We start from the raw sequence: 16,261 nt of genomic DNA on the forward strand, positions 1-16,261 counted from the left end.
ATAGACTAAGACATAGTCTTCGAATATTTGATTTATTGGATATGCTTAGATAAATTGTATATGCTTAGATGAATTGAATTGTATTGTGCTAAAATTGACCATCTGTAGAAGAGTTTCCTTGCAGGTCTTCATTTCTTCATTTCAGGCAGATAGCAGAGGGAAGAAAGAAAGGTATTTCTTGTTTCATCTCCTCCATATATGCTTGTATATGTATGAACCATTTGAGAGTTTTTTTGTTTTTTTTTTAAGATTTAGTGATGATTTACAACACCTTGAAAACAAGATAAGCAAAAGCACACCATGTTTCACAAACTATATTTGAGTGTGAATGAAGAAAATGTTGCAGAACACACATCTAAAAGTTACACAAAGCTACTTCAAAAGTACAATGAAAGAAAAGAGAACTCTCTTGCAAATCCTATGAGAAGCCATGTTTTTGTTGCTTCTCTGACACTCTCAGCTATTCATTCTGTCTATAAAGCGTTGAAGAGGTGGAGAAAGAGGATGAGCACCATTTCAAACTCCCTTCTCTCCTTTCTTCCCCAACTTCAGCGCCATTATTTGGCTGATTTGCATCTAAAAAACCTAAGCAAATCCATATCACGCGTAAATGTTGACTTTCTTCTGAAAAAAACGACGAGAAAGAAACCGATGCAACCTCACTATCTATAACTGCACATTTCTTACACCACTCCATGAACTCCAAAAAGCTTGTTGTATGCTGTATCTTCTTGGTTTGGTTTCTAATAATCTTCCTCCAATTTAGGAGAGAGTGTAGCCGGAAACTGAGATGTTGGCTGGAGAAGTAGTGTGAATGTACACAAATTCAAGGCTTTCTCCTGCAGCTAATGAGTTGAGCCACGATGGGAAGACATATGATTCACCAGATTTCTCCAGCCCCCAAAGAGGGCCATAAAGTTGGGATATTGTAAGTTTCAGGTCTTTGAGAGTTTTTGATGACTTATTGGTCACTTTTGTAGAGTATCTATAGTATGTATTTCCTTTAGCAGTCCAGGAAGTCGTCATCTTTTGCTCTACGGTAATCGGGGTAGAAGACGACACTGCAAAACAAGCTCTTCAGTCAAATTTTTGCCTCCTATGATCAATAAAGATTGGCTGGTCTTTATAAAGTCATCATACCTGGAGATGGAAGTGTTTTGGGGTATGCAGATGGGTCTGGATGATTAAGTGGAGGAAGAACCACTGTAGAAAGAAAAGAATGATGATCAGTGCGCCATGATTATACTCGAAAATGCTTCAAGAGAAACCAAATGATCGTAATGAGCTTAGTACCTGGAAGGAGCTGATTGTAGCCACTATGTCCACCACTGAGTCTGGCCAAAATGCCAAGAATTGGAGCATTGTTATAAGTAGCAGGCTCAGTCTGCTCATAATTGTCCCTTTCATCAGCAAAGTTGTCGTAGGCATCAGGCCCACCCACAAGAGCACCGGTGAGAAGGTTGGGGTCGCTTGCCTTTCTGCCATACCATGTGGCATAGCCACCCCTGCAGCTGACAAAGGCAGAATTGACCTTGATGGAAACAATGGAAGATCCCCTGTGGTGAACTTGTCGTGGGTAATTGTTTCCATACCCCACCATGTAACTCGTAGCCCTCGGATTGTCCCCAAGAATGTAGTCCACCTGGTTGAGAATTAGAATTTTAAATTAAACAGACATTCCATCTGGTTTAATAATGATGACCCTTTTCTCATTTGATGAATAATAGGTACCTGAGATTGTGCAAAGCGAAGAAGCTCGGAAGGCTGGACACTGCCGGTGGCACACCTCAAATTAGCGCCGGCAGAAGAAAGATAGTCGGAGTAGACGGTGGCGAGGAAGGCAGCACTAGTAACAAACTGCATATTGTTCCATCTCTGTCGGAAAATAAGACCGGCGGGCGTGGTCTGAACATTGCGAGTACCTTTCTTCATGCAAGAGCACAAGAAATTTTCAGCCTTGTCCTTGTACCTCTCGAACACCGGCCCGTGGTGAGCCGCTCTTCCTTGCAACAAAAACTGCCATCACAAACACCCAAATCACTCTTATAATCTTCTGTTTGTGAGGATTACTGGGGAAATTATGGGTTTATTAGTAAATACTATCGTTCATTGGTAGGTCTTTGGAGAAGTCCAAAATAAACCCATGAAAGCTTATGATCAAAGTGGATAATATCATATCATTGCAGAGGATCATGATTCTTAACATAATATCAAAGTTGTGTCCTTAACTTGTGAGTCTCAAAAGTATAGTCAAAAGTGACTCCAACGTCGAATAAATTGTATACTTTGTTTGAAGGCTCTAGAGAATGAGTTGAGCCTCTATTAAGGAGAGGCTGTTCGAGGGCTCCATAGATCTCAGAAGAGGCTCTAGGGTGTACTTTGTTCCATGGAAATTGTTGAAAATTGTTGGGAGAGGAGTCCCACATCGGCTAATTAAAGAAACCATGGGTTTATTAAGAATACTATCTCTATTTGTACGAGGTCTTTTGATAAAATCAAAAGTAAAGCCATGAGAGCTTCTGTTCAAAGTGGACAATATCATTCGATTGTGGAGGGTCATGATTCCTAACACTATTCAGACAATCAACAAACCTTGGCGACAAGGGTTTGAACACCAGCATATTTGACATCCCAGCCAAATTCAGTCATGCTCCAACCAGTTCCTCCCATGGAGTCCCCATTTTCTCCGAGGTAATTCAAGTAATATTGGTTGTTTGTTGCCTCATATAGCCATGCAGCTGCCCACAGTAACTCATCCTGCAAATTCAATCTAGACACGTGAGTGATGATAATTAGTTAGTAATGGGCTCTGGAGAAGCCCATTAATAATGGCTTGGTGTAATTAGGCCCAAATCGAAGTGGCCCATGCAGGCCCAAAAAAAGAGGATGATACGCACATTGTAGCCACTAACAGAACGATAGTACTTCTGCGCGACAGTGATGCTGCTGTCGTACTTCCCTCTGTATTTGTCCGCAAACTCGAACAGCTGAAAGATAATAAAAATTAAAATTAAATTATACTCTCAATGGCATTTTCGTAATTTCACACCACCGACACTTGTATCACATCACTCAATTTATGGAATTTGTTCCAATAATTTTTCTTCTACTAAATATTTATTTCTGAGAACACAATACTTTATATTTATATATAAAAATAAAATCAGCATTTAATGATGCAATAAATAAACCTATTAATTGCGGTAGTTTTACTAGCATGCGCCGTTGGGTATAGCTCACACTTCAAATTGTAAAATTTTTATTCTTAAAAAAAAAAAATGATAATTAAATTGGGTAACCTGGCGGGCATGGGAGAGAAGCTCGTTAGCATAGGCGGGGTTGTAGTGGCGGAAGACGAGGGAGGCGGCGGCCATAGCGGCGGCGGTTTCTCCGGCGAGATCCGACCCGGGATTACTCGGGTCGATCTTGTAAGCCCGTCGGTCCGTCGTCATGTCCTCCGGGCGCTGCCAGCAGTAGTGATCTGTGTTACCATCTCCCACCTAATAATTTCCCATTCAAAATAATTTCAATAAATAAACCAACCAATCACAAATATTTAGAATTTAATGTTTGTTTAATTCCCAGTATTAATCAAAATTAGTGATACATTAGTTATAATTAGTTACAAAAGAAAAGGAAGGTAAGGGTACCTCTCCATAAAGAACATAGGGTTCTGGGTGGGCTTTGATGAGGTAATCGGTGCCCCATTTGACGGCGTCTAGGGCATGGCCAAGTTCGCCATTGGCGGCCATTTGCTTCCCATATTCAATAATGCTCCAACTCATCATCGTCACCGTAAATGCCATCGGCAGTCCGAACTTCACATTGTCGCCGGCGTCGTAATATCCTCCAACCAGATCCACCTACACCAAACAAAAAACCCCCAAATCACTTTCCCGAGAAAATTCCACACATCAATTTTCTCATTAACCAAACAGAGTTTGAAATAGAAGGCATTACCCCGCTAGCCTTGCCGTCTTGCAAGCCGGAATTGGAGCGCCAATTGACGCGCTGATTGTGAGGAAGGTAGCCGGATCTCTGAGCTTCGAAGAATAGAATGCTCTTGCTTAGAGCTTGACCGTAGTCATGGCCGCCTAGGGCACAGGGGACCAAAATTACCAGAAGCAGAGCAATGGCTGAGATGGAACTCTCCATTTTAAGGAATCGGAGGGGGAAATGGCAATGCCGGCGGGAGGACCCCAAAAGGGGAAGAGAGAGAGAGAGAGAGAGAGGCGGAGAGAGAGGCGGAGAGAACGGCAGTGTGGGGAGTGGAAGAAGAAGATGGGGGCACTAAATAAGCTTGGAGGGAACTGGAAAGGTCCCCTACAGGGGCAAAAATGGCAAATCATTTTTTTTTCTTTTAAAAATTAAACGGATTTTTAAATTCCAATTAATTATTTTCTTAAATCACATACCACTATTAGCTTTAATAATGCAATGTTTTATTTAACATTTCTAAAAAATAAAAAAATAAAAAAATAAAATTGTTTGTTCTATTTATTTATTTTTTTAATAGATATTGGTCTTAATTAAAAAATAATAATTTAAAAATACACAAAATAATTATTTTTAAATAATAGTTTCTAAAATTTTCAAAATAGAAGTGTAAATTATTAGAAAATACTTGGAGAAATTGGTATCAAAACTTTAAATGAAAGGGTATTATTGTAATTTCACCTTATCTTCCGGGCACGAAGGGTGGCCTGTATTCAGGATTCGATGGCCCGACAACCCGACAAATCAGCACTTCTCAATCCCTCAGTTTATTTATTATTATTTTTTTATTCACATTTATTGTTTTTTTTTTCTCTCTCTTTATTGGTTAATATTATACAACTCCACCGACAGCACAAAAATAATATAATAATAACCATACTAATTTCTTCATTTCTTCCTTTATTTTACACTTAAATAATAATTTAATAATTTTGAGACTTTTCTATGGTTAATAGTATAATTAAATTAATAAATTTTTAATTTAATTTATTTCAATTTTTGAAAAAGAAAATTTGTTTATTTTTAGGTAAAATGTTTTAAAAAAAATTAAGGCATTTAAATATATATATATCTAGAAATGAAAGTACAAATCAAGATTAAAATGATTAACCTTCTTAAGTAAATCGTTTTCACTATTCTTCTTCTTTAAATATACAATTATATGGTCCTAACTCTTTTAATGCGTCCACTTTTTTGGGTGGGGTTCAAAAACATTTTCGTCTTGTTTTATTTTTTATATTGGAGTAGCCAAATTTAAACCTATCTGACTATTAAGTCCACGTGAATTTTAATATGTTACAATTAATCATACTTTAAATATCGTCAGTAAATAGTTACATTTAATCTTTAATTAATTAATTGATATACCCATATAAAAAAGAATTATTTAAAGTTAATTGAAAAATAAGAAATATATACCTAACTAAATAATGTTTAATATTCTATTAAAGGAACCTAAACTTTAATTATTGTTATGGTTCCTAATTTAACATGGCACGTATCTAATTTTGTCTAATTTATGTGGTCCCAATTCATGTGCAAAACCATGCATTTATTCTTCAAATTGTTATAAACTTTTATTTTTTTTTAATTAAATTTAAATGTTACCATTTTAATACTTCAATAATTATTATTATTATTATTATTATTTTTTCTCTCTTGAAATAAATTTGTTTTTAAAAAAGAGTTGAAAAGAATTTAAAGAAGGGCAAAGAAGGAAAATGACAAAAGAAGATACGGTCAAAAAGATCGGTGCTTGTCAGATTGCTTTATTCCCAACCGCAATCAACGGTCTCCAAGAAATAATAGTTAAGGAGGGCTATTAATATTTTTCTAATTATGCATTATTTAATTTAATATTATTTTAATTAAACAAAAACAGGATCACCTGACACGTCAACTAGTGTGAAAACGGCAACCTCCCGTGATGACTGGTTGGCGCCGGTTGTGTGACGGTCTCGCCGGCCATTTCTGCCGCTACTTTTACCCGTTGTCGGAGGCTGTTTTTAGTATTGAAATTTATTTATTATATTTTTTTTTAACTAAAATTTTAATATTAAAATAAATTGATTTTATGGTCTCGAGAAAAAAAAAAAAAAAAAAAAAGTGGTGGTTGGTTTCAAAATGAAGTTTCGTTTGAGAATCCTAGAGCTCTATCCCCAAGGCTATGGGATTATTTATTTATTTATTTATTTTTAAAAATTTACCACGTGGTAAATGATAAAGGGTTTTAATCCCTTTTACTTTTTAATAGGGTCGTTTATTTTGGAATCTGAATATTAAAAAAGAAAAGATATGTGAGAATATAAATTAAATGTCAACCAACTATGGATGCCATTAAAGTTTTGATACTTCAAACAGTTTTTACCACCAAAAAGCGTTTAGGCCGACATGCAATGCATCGTCGTAGACACGTGTATATCTATGCGATTTTATGAGTAGGTAAAAAGTTTGTGTAACAGTTCAAACGTGTTGTTAGCGGATATTGTTCTATCTAGGTTTTCCTTCTCGAGTTTCTCTTTATAGTTTCTTTTAAAACGCGTCGACTAGCGAAATGTTTTTACACCCATATAAAGAATGTTTTGTTCTCCTCTCAACTGATGTGGGGTCTCATAATCTTCTCCCTTTGGTGGCCAACGTATTCGTTGGCACACGTTCTCCTCTCTAATCGATGTGAGATCTCACAGTTTGCTATGTCAATACATTGTGGCTCGGCGTACCTTAGACTTGAAGGGTAAAGAATGATGCTTTGTCGAAGCATTATGTATCGACATGACTTCCTATAATTACATAAGTGTCTTAAAAGTATGGACGAATCCTTTAGAGCCAAAAAGTAGCTTGAAAAACGGTTATAGTGTCAACCCACTCTTCAGAACTATCAACTTAATCCAAATCAATCTAAAAACGCTTAAATACTTCTTGAATGCAAAATAGACTTCAATGTCCCAAATCGAGCTTTTACAAAATGTAATGAACTAGACTTGTGTACACAGTAATTTAGTTCAACAGCTTCTCAATAAGTAATAAACAGAGGTACTCCAAATATTATTTTAAGCGATGATCAGTGAATAAAATGGTACGAACAAGATTATTTAAAATAAAACCCATAGTTATATGGTTAACACATTATTATTTATTTAGTTAAATTCGTTTTAAAATGATTAAAGATAGATATAAAATATTATTATGTTAGGTAATTTCATGAAAACTTTGAAACCCTAAAAGTAAATCCCAAACATTTGGAGAGAAAAAGAGGGCGATGCGCGTGAGAGTCCACAGGCGCGTGATGAAAAGCCGGGTGGGGCCCAGAGGGATTTGAAAAAGATACGTGCCATGTTACTTCTTGGGGAATGATAGAGCATAAGTACTTTTTTAATTCAGCGGGCCCCACCCGACCCGACAAATATTTCCGGAGTTTCTTTTTTTCTTTTTTTTTTCTTCTAAATATTATTAATAATAAAATTTTATTAAAATGCATTATTTTTTCAAACTTAAATATTAATTTAAAATTTAAAATTTCATTTTCATCCTAACCCCTATTTATAAGATATTTTCCACTAAATCATAAAAGAAAAATTAAAAATTATTCCAAATTTAAGGTGTTAAAAAATATAATTTTTTTATTTTTAATAGAATAAAAAAAATGTAATAATTAATATTTGAAAAATGTTCCACATTTATTTTTTGAGTTGGAATAGGTTGACTGAGTCAACGACAATATCATTTAAAAAAGAAAATAATATTTTTGCTTAAATAATAAAATGCATGCTTCCCCAAATAATTATTTAAATAATAATGGAAGGAGTCTTTATTAGACAGTGTCTTTAATACTCTACATCCCATGCCTATGTCTTGGAAGTAACAATGGTCAATGCTAGCACTTATTATTGCATGCCGCAATATCGACTCTTCAAAATGCCATACCACAATTATGTTAAAAAAAAAATAATAATTAACCATGGTAAGGTAACAACAAAAACTATAGACGTCAATTGAATTCATAGGGTCAAGTACGAAAGAAATTAGGAATTATAGACCGAGAGGAAAAAAATTTATCCTAGCTAGCTAGATATGGTCAGAAACAAAGATTATAAAGCTAAAGTTAGTATTAAGTTCGTGAGTAATTAAGATAGTTGAAAATAACGTACATACAATAACGTACATACATGTTTAGCGTATATTTAAATATGTCAACTTTCTTGTTTAATAATAATAATAATAATAATTTACCTTGGTATTTATTTCTATTAGAAAATCGATATAGATATATATATATATATGATTATGATAAAAGAAGTTCATAAATCATGATACACGATAATGGAACCTAAAAGGTAGAGGAAATAATAAAAACAGTGACGATTGTGGGTTTGGTTGGAATTTAGCGTGGTGGAAACATGGAAGGTGTGGTTCTTTATTATAACAATAAATAAATAAATAAATAAAACCATAAACCCAATAAAGGAATTGGATGCTTCCCCACAACAACTAATTTTCTTTTCCTTTTCTGCCCCCATTAAAAATATAATTAATATTTAATTAGCCTCAAATTTACCTATTAAATTATAAATAAATCAAATAAATGAGTGAAAATTTGTATACCAGTGAGTACCAAAAATATTTATTAAGTAAAATAATTAAATTTAGTTTTAAGATTTATTATATATTTTTTAAATATTTAAAATTAGACTTTTGAAACGATATAGACTAAAATAAAACTAAAAAATACAAGGACAAAATGGTATTTTAACTATTAAATTATTAGCAAATATATTGGCAGATCTTCGTAAAGTGAGATATTGGGTAGAAAGTTCATTCCATAACAATACATTATAAAAATAGTAATTATAATGAAATGCCGAGAATGCCCATGCGAATAAAAATTAGGATGTAAATAATTTATTAATTGGATAGATATTAATACTAATTACATTGAATAATTTTCTTATCCTTGATCCTATAATATAATTTATTGAAAATGAAACTCAAATAATACACGTCACCGAGTGAGTGGGGAAGCTAACTTTTGGGCTGTTAATTGCAGTACAGCCCACATAATTATATTTATTGCAATTCTGCCTTTTAAGTTAAATAAAATTAAAAATGGGGTATCCGAAATTTTGGGGAAAAGGGTAATCTTTGTAAATTTAGCAAATTACAGGGGGGCGTGATACACGTGGCGGCTTACGATGGGTTGCTTGTCGCGTTCCGTCGGCGGACGGGAACAGCCAAATTACGCAATGGCTTCTATTTGTCAGAACTGAAAGGTACGCCGTTAAAAAAGAAGTCTTTTTTTTTTTTTTTTTTTTTAACTAATAAGAAAAACAATTTTCATACGTGTCATTTACAGGAGTCACAAAGGTAGTGTTGGAGCGCCGTTGCATGGGGATGGGTTGACACGTGTTTCATTCTAAATGGACCATCAAATTATGATAATGTGAAAGCACGTGTATTCTGTCAGTAAGGAGTGGGGCCCTCCACGTGATGTTCTCTCGAAATGATACTGTTCAGTGCACGTGCTCCATGCATCACCACCATTTAAACGACGCCACGTGGTGACGAAAGATGAAACCGCAGTTTCACAGCCTTGTGTCACAGTCAACAGCCGCTGGATGTCTTAATTTTTTTCTCTCAATTCAAGACAGCCACCAGATTTATTAATTTTATGGTCTTCCATAAATTATTTGAGGATGAAAGTTATACTTACATAATTTAGAGAATGATCATGAGTTTATAATCAAATATTAGTATCTCTATTGGTTTAAGGCCTTTTGAGAAAGCCCAAAGCAAAGTCACGATAGCTTATACTCAAAGTGGACAATATCATAGCATTGTAGAGAGTCGTATTCGTCTAATATGGTATCAGAGCCATGCCCTAAACATAGTCGTGTCAATATATTGGTAAATTTTCAAATGTTGAACAAAGAACTCCAAAAGAAAATGAGTCGAGCCCCCTCGAAGGCATAGTAAAAAATGACTAAGACTCCAAATGAAAAATGAGTCGAGCCTCGATTAAGGGGAGGTGTACTTTGTTCAAGGAGAGGTGTTGGATGATGAAAGTCCCACATCCGCTAATATAGGGAATGATTATGAATTTATAATCAATGAATACTATTTTCATTGGTTTGAGGCATTTTGGGAAGCCTAAACAAAGTCATGAGAGCTTATATTCAAAGTAGACAATATCATATCATTGTGGAGAGTCGTGTTCGTTTAACATTAATGACATCAATATATTTCATTATGAATGTTAATATACCAATGTTATATTTTATATGCATGATTAATTTATATGATAAAGTTATTATATACCATGATATATCTAAAATATGGAAGGGTAAAATCGAAATAAAAATAATAAAATTTTTAATATTATGAAAAACTTTGGAAACATTGCAAGCATTTTTGCAGCCCATCACAAACTCTGTAAAGCCCACTTGTGATATTTACAATTGGGCCGAAAATGGGCTTCCATTTGTGAGCATTGACTTCAGTGGAAGCCATTTTCGCCTTGTGTTCTTCAGATACTTTTCAAAATTGCGGTTGAACTTGAGCCCTACGATCGAGCTCCTTCACCTTTCTTCCTTGCTTCTTTCAGAAGCAGAGGGTGAGAGCTTATGGATCATCGGACGAAGCCATGGAATCATTTGGCGTCTTCAATTAGGTGAGCTATGTCTTAGTTTGCTCCGCTGATTTCAACTTACTGTCCATTTTTTCTTGTAGATTTTAGTTACTTAGCTGACCCATGGTGTTTGATGATTTTACTTTAGTTTCTGTTTCTAGGAACTATGGTTTGATGTTGGTGCGAAGGGAAGAGATCTTGTTGTTCTTTTACCTTTGACGTTATGAAGACTCTGTTTCGCATTTCGGTTGGATTCTTTTTGGCGTTGCTAATTTTTTACTGCAGCTTCGTTGATTCCAAGGTACGAGAGGTTCATTTCGATTTTGTAGGATTGAATATTCCATTTCTGTTTAGCATCTCGACGAATTTGAATGTAGGTGGAAGAAACTGCGAACTCCAGTCTAGATTCAAAAACAGTGAATAAAGTAAACGATGCAAGCAAGGACACTGGTTCTAATAAGGTTCTCAATTCTATTTCTGCTGGTAAGGAAAAGAAGGATGAACACCAAGTAAGCGTCTCAAACGGGGGTGTTAAGAGCAGCGGGGATAAAATTAAGAAGGATCCTGAAAGTGAAACAACATCGGAAGAAGGTGCAAATAAAGTAAAGAGTGACGGTGGTTTAGTTGAGAAAGGAAAGAATAAGGGAGAGAAAGAGAAGGGGAAGCCAGTAGATAATTCAGCTTCGAAAGAAGCGTCTAAGAATAGTGAGAAGGACGGCAATTTGGTAACTTCAGCATTGAAAACAAAGGATGGCTCTTCGGGTGAGGATTGTGGTTCATCAAATAAGTGCACTGATGAGGGAAATAAGCTTGTTGCTTGCTTACGAGTTCCAGGAAATGGTATGCATTTATAACAATTTGAGTTTAATTTTCGTTCTAATATGGCACTCTCACCTGTTTTTTGTAACTATTCTAATGCATTTTGCCCCATATATTTCTGCAAGCGGTCGTTCTTTAATCTCTCTGAAATTTTGCTATTATTTTATATCCCTAGTCTGAATATGTGATTATGATTTTAGTAGGTTCCCATGTTCTTGATTTAAAATGTGGGGCTTGCTAGGTGGGATAGGAGCCTATATAATCTTGATCACAGCATAACTTTAGCGTTAGACACCAACTATTGTTCTAATTCCCCCCAATTTTAAAAGTTATAGATTTTCTTTTACAGAATATTCATAGTTATTATTCTATTTGGATTTTCAACACCTGGTGAAATTCCAAGGGTGAGTCGTTAGATAATTAACATTAGTTTAGATTAATTAGTGCTTAATTAGTATTATGGATTTAAAGAGTTATTTGTTTTATTTTCTTTAATAAATAGCAACTTGTGAGATTTGTAAAGGATGTTTTGAAATCATACTTGAAATATAGAACTTTGTTCTAGAGAGTTTTCTCTTAATTTTAGGATGAATTCGCTTGTTTGGCCATGAATTTGCCCTACTCTTAAATCAGCTGCATCATTTCGCACAATTATGGATATGGATAGAAGTCTTAGGAGAATTTTCTTAGGAGAACTTTTTTGCTTCAAGTTCCATGGATTCAACCCAAAAGCATAGATGGACTTGTTAAAGGTGGTGATTGATAGTTCTCTTTCAATGTTTTCCTTTGTGAATCATTTTCCAATCCAACTTCTAATCTGAATAATAACCAATTTTATCTAGCCAACTAAAATCTTTCGAATTTTGATGTTGGTTTCCTTCAACTAATTGGCATCTGGGTACCCACAATGAATGTGCAGCAACCAATTGATATCTAGGGCAATATCAAATCTGATCTCTAAATGATTGGGGTTTCTGTGTAGTGAACCCTAAATGTATGTTAAGAATATTGGTTTTGGACTTTTAGGGATAAAATAATGGGCTTGCTACATATTGAAATTTACATATTCTTACTATCCATGAACCTAACATCTTGCAGCTGTATTTGCCTTTTCTTAGTGCTCTCCATCACAGTAAAGATCTTAGATTATGAATCATATCTATTTATAAATGTATATTTTCGAACACAATGTTGCAGAATCTCCTCAACTTTCGTTGCTAATCCAGAACAAGGGAACAGGTCCTCTTACTGTGAAAATTTCTGCGCCCGATTTTGTTCATCTGGAGCAGAGTGAAGTTCAACTTCAAGAGAAAGAAGATAAAAAGGTATTTGACCCTTACATTTGATGCTTAAGAAAACTAAACCTTAAATAATTAGCTGTTTAAGTTAGATGATTGTTATTTTAATGAAAAGATTAACGACTAACCAACCCCCGATCATGTCTTCCAAAAAAGACGGATGATAAGACATCCTCCCTAAGCTCCCAAGGACATTAACATTAGGTATTGTGATGATCGTTCTTGTATCTGAACTTCCAAAATACCAAGCTATCTCTCCAATCCAGGCATTGTAATTGTGGGTAGGGCACTTAACCTTAGAACATTGGCTAAACTGCGAGACAAGCTTATGAGTGAATTATGCGCAGGACATATAGTAATTTGAGGGGAAGAAGACATGGTGAAAATTCTTTGTACTACACTTTCGTTGAAAATGACATTAAAGAACTTTGTACAAGACTCTTCTATTATCTCTGACACATTAAAGAAGATAATGATAACTTGGTTTGCCTCTTGCACCAGTTACCCCGTCGGTCAGAATAACCAGAACTTTGTATACATTTTTTTTATGTCAGACTGGTCTTATGCTTCTCTGACAATCCAGCTAACATCGAATAAATAGTCGACAAATTATCCCCATATTTGAATCCAATAAGTGATCACATCTATTTCGTTGATCATGTTACATAATGTCTTCAAAGTACATAGTTTAGATTCTTGTATAATTTGTTTAGCTAATTGTAGGATATATGTGCTAGAGTTTCATCTTAATCTACACATCCAAGTAATCAAATTATGTAGGTAAAAGTTTCAGTCAGCAATGGTGGAGATGGAAAGGCGATCATTCTGACTGCAGGTAGCGGCCGTTGTAGTCTTGATTTTAGGGATCTTGTTGAACTCAATATTGCCAAAGATTCTGATAATCTTCCCAAGTCCTCACGGTTCAGCTACCTGGCAAAGCCACCTATTATTGCATTTTTAGCTTTTGCTGTAATTCTGACAATTGCAGCTGCTTCAGTGTTCATTAGCATTCGTCGTAAAAGTTTTGCAAGTAGCAACTCTAAATACCAAAGGCTGGACATGGAGCTCCCTATTTCCATTGGAGGTAAATCCGTTGCTGACAATAACGACGGATGGGAAAACAGTTGGGATGACAATTGGGATGATGACACACCACACAAACCTTCCCTGCCTGTTACTCCAAGTCGTTCGTCGATGGGCCTCGCCTCACGACGGTTGAATAAGGAGAGCTGGAAAGATTAGTCACTAGTGTCAGCTTCACACGTTCATACACAAAAGAAAGAAACCGCTCGAATGCCGAAATCCGATTATCTGGGGTTTTCGGTCGGGATTTCATCATTCAAGGTACACTCATCTCTACCCTTTTCCTGTCATTTTAAACCAACAAGCATATGATTGTTATTGTATTTGCATCCAACATCTTCCTTTGGCTATTGGATTGGAGACGGATGTGGTGGATGAGAACCTCATGATGTCATAACGAATTACTTTTATTATCAATCAACGTATCTCTTAACAATGTTATTATTTTAATATGATTCAACGATGATTGTAATTACATATGAGATGGCCTGATGTTGGTTATAAATCATGAAAAGTGACAGTCAATGTGGAAGAAAAAACTGCCCAATTAGACAGCTCCACGTGTAATTACAAGTGGCGTCGGTGATGAAACGACGGCTAAGTCACTGCTACAGTCAAACTTACCCATAAACGAGGGCATGAAGGAGAGGAAGACAACCAAACCACTCAGTGTTACTTTATTTATTTATTTTAAATAAATTGATTACAAATATTCTTTTTTATGCTTTTTGGGTATTTCTATTTAATTACCCATTCAAAATACATTAGTTAGGTTGACATTTACTGTTTACTTAATTAATTAATTGGATAAAAACATAATAAAAAAAATTAAATCTGTGATTTAATTTTGGTTTTAATTATTGATAAAGTTGGGAGTCAAAAGAGGAAGTGGCCGTAGCATTAGGGTAACTCTGAAACCCATTTGAAGGAAAGCGATGTTTTCCTCACTGAAATAAATGCAGTTATCCATTATTGTATTATTTTTTATTTTTATTTTTATTTTTTAGTATTATTTGTCACTTTTCTAAACAAGTATATTTGAAAATTGAAACAAAATTTCTTTTAATATTAAACAAAATAATCTTAATCAGGTCTTCATTAAATCATTTTTAAAATAACATAATTGTAGAAGTATATTGCTGTGAAATTTTAGATATATATATTATAAATAGCAACTATTGATATGATATTAAATGTTAAGTAGGCCTACTATTTAGTTTTATACAACCAAATAAAATAGACTTTGGGTAGTATTTAAGAAGAATCATGTTATATTCTTCTACCCTTTTCGACGTATTTGATTGTATTATGGCTTATTTTAGTTATATACATAAGCGTATTTGATTGTAATATGGCTTATTTTAGTTATATATATAAGAGTATCATCACTCGTTCTACATTTTTAAGTCTAGAATATCAATAAGGTGGGACAGAAATGAGGAACCCTTCCTTATACCCATACCCACCTAATATAATCCCCGTCGCCTAGTCCCATATATCTCATAATAAGAAATCTGTTTCTACTCCCTCTCTTATTCCTACTCATGTTTGGTTAAATAAAAATCTCTAAGACATTAATACATACTTTACAATAAAAAGTATCAAATTCAAACTTAATAAATATTTTGTGATTTTGTATTTTGAGTTAAAAAGAATATATATATATATATATATACATTTTGGTAAAATGTTAAAAATAAAAGCGGCGTTAAATATGTAAACCTACCCAACCCTACCCCGTCCTACCCTACCCTATGTTAGAAAGTCAAAAGTCAAAGCAGTTTCAAATCCACAGACAACAGTCCATCTCATCATCTGAAATGGTCGGTTTCCTAATTTTGACTTTAATGTTTTTTCTTTATGTTTTCCAATTTTAAATATCAAAAGATAAGAGAATGATTTGCTTTCAAGCCATCCTTAGCCATACACGTGATCACATTATATCCTTTCATTCCAAAAAAAAAATAAAATCATAAATATATATAGTATTTACAAAATAAATAACTCACTCACTTGGATTAAGTTTTTGATAAGCCTTAACATTTCGTCCATGAATCCGAGTATATATTAAAAGTTTAATAAGATATAAAGCATAAAATTAGAATTTAGTTTTTATAATTAAAATGATAAATTTTATTTTTTACAATTTGATAAAACATTCGTAAATAGTTCCGAGTAAATAAGTTTATTTTATCTAAATTGTTGACTAGGCTTGTGTTAGATAGTTTAAATTGAATTTAATTAAAAATCTAAATCTTATTCCATTTTTTGAGTTCATCTAAGAACGAATAAATATTTTAATTATTATTATTTGTTGGAAGAATAGGAGCCCAAAACTTGTGAGCTTATACCTGCCTTACGAAGGGATGAGACATTGGAGGGTGGGCCACGTGAGCTGCTGGCCTTTATTTTTTTACCGTCATTATGACGTCATAATGATGCA

The 16,261-nt window shown here is 34.2% G+C and overlaps 2 protein-coding genes across 5 annotated transcripts; one reads left to right on the plus strand and one right to left on the minus strand.

Annotated features, from left to right (window-relative positions):
- Positions 1-284: 284 nt before the first annotated feature.
- On the minus strand, positions 285-4,272 carry LOC111785144 (endoglucanase 6). Its single transcript, XM_087117751.1, has 9 exons — positions 3,961-4,272; positions 3,651-3,863; positions 3,300-3,500; positions 2,898-2,987; positions 2,593-2,757; positions 1,732-2,016; positions 1,294-1,642; positions 1,141-1,203; positions 285-1,061 (listed from the first exon to the last, which is right to left on the minus strand). The coding sequence occupies exons 1-9, from the start codon at positions 4,153-4,155 to the stop codon at positions 763-765; spliced, it is 1,860 nt and encodes a 619-aa protein (XP_086973877.1). The 5' UTR covers positions 4,156-4,272; the 3' UTR covers positions 285-762.
- Positions 4,273-10,502: 6,230 nt separating this feature from the next.
- LOC111785146 (uncharacterized) lies at positions 10,503-14,675 on the plus strand. 4 transcript variants are annotated; one of them, XR_002813627.2, is made up of 6 exons: positions 10,503-10,660; positions 10,767-10,919; positions 10,996-11,458; positions 12,635-12,762; positions 13,516-14,079; positions 14,334-14,675. XR_002813627.2 is itself a non-coding variant. In XM_023665607.2 (5 exons), the coding sequence occupies exons 2-5, from the start codon at positions 10,842-10,844 to the stop codon at positions 13,975-13,977; spliced, it is 1,131 nt and encodes a 376-aa protein (XP_023521375.2). In that variant the 5' UTR covers positions 10,503-10,660; positions 10,767-10,841; the 3' UTR covers positions 13,978-14,268. The 4 variants fall into 4 exon arrangements, 2 of the variants coding, with proteins under 2 accessions (XP_023521375.2, XP_023521376.2); XR_002813628.2 differs by having other exon boundaries at positions 14,340-14,675; XM_023665607.2 differs by lacking the exon at positions 14,334-14,675 and having other exon boundaries at positions 13,516-14,268.
- The last annotated feature ends 1,586 nt before the right edge of the window (positions 14,676-16,261 follow it).

This window comes from Cucurbita pepo, chromosome 14 (genome assembly GCF_057944985.1).
Source record: "Cucurbita pepo subsp. pepo isolate OVF chromosome 14, ASM5794498v1, whole genome shotgun sequence".
In the NCBI taxonomy this organism is placed as follows: domain Eukaryota; kingdom Viridiplantae; phylum Streptophyta; class Magnoliopsida; order Cucurbitales; family Cucurbitaceae; genus Cucurbita; species Cucurbita pepo.

What these genes read in the sequence shown, in the direction of transcription:
- LOC111785146 (XM_023665607.2), top strand. Translation starts at nt 10,842, where the DNA reads ATGAAGACTCTGTTTCGCATTTCGGTTGGATTCTTTTTGGCGTTGCTA. An exon ending in CTTACGAGTTCCAGGAAATG is followed by an intron (nt 11,459 to 12,634) that starts GTATGCATTTAT and finishes ACAATGTTGCAG; the next exon opens with AATCTCCTCAACTTTCGTTG. An exon ending in AAGAGAAAGAAGATAAAAAG is followed by an intron (nt 12,763 to 13,515) that starts GTATTTGACCCT and finishes CAAATTATGTAG; the next exon opens with GTAAAAGTTTCAGTCAGCAA.
- LOC111785144 (XM_087117751.1), bottom strand. Translation starts at nt 4,155, where the DNA reads ATGGAGAGTTCCATCTCAGCCATTGCTCTGCTTCTGGTAATTTTGGTC. An exon ending in CCTATGTTCTTTATGGAGAG is followed by an intron (nt 3,501 to 3,650) that starts GTACCCTTACCT and finishes GGAAATTATTAG; the next exon opens with GTGGGAGATGGTAACACAGA. An exon ending in CTACAATCAGCTCCTTCCAG is followed by an intron (nt 1,204 to 1,293) that starts GTACTAAGCTCA and finishes TTCTTTCTACAG; the next exon opens with TGGTTCTTCCTCCACTTAAT.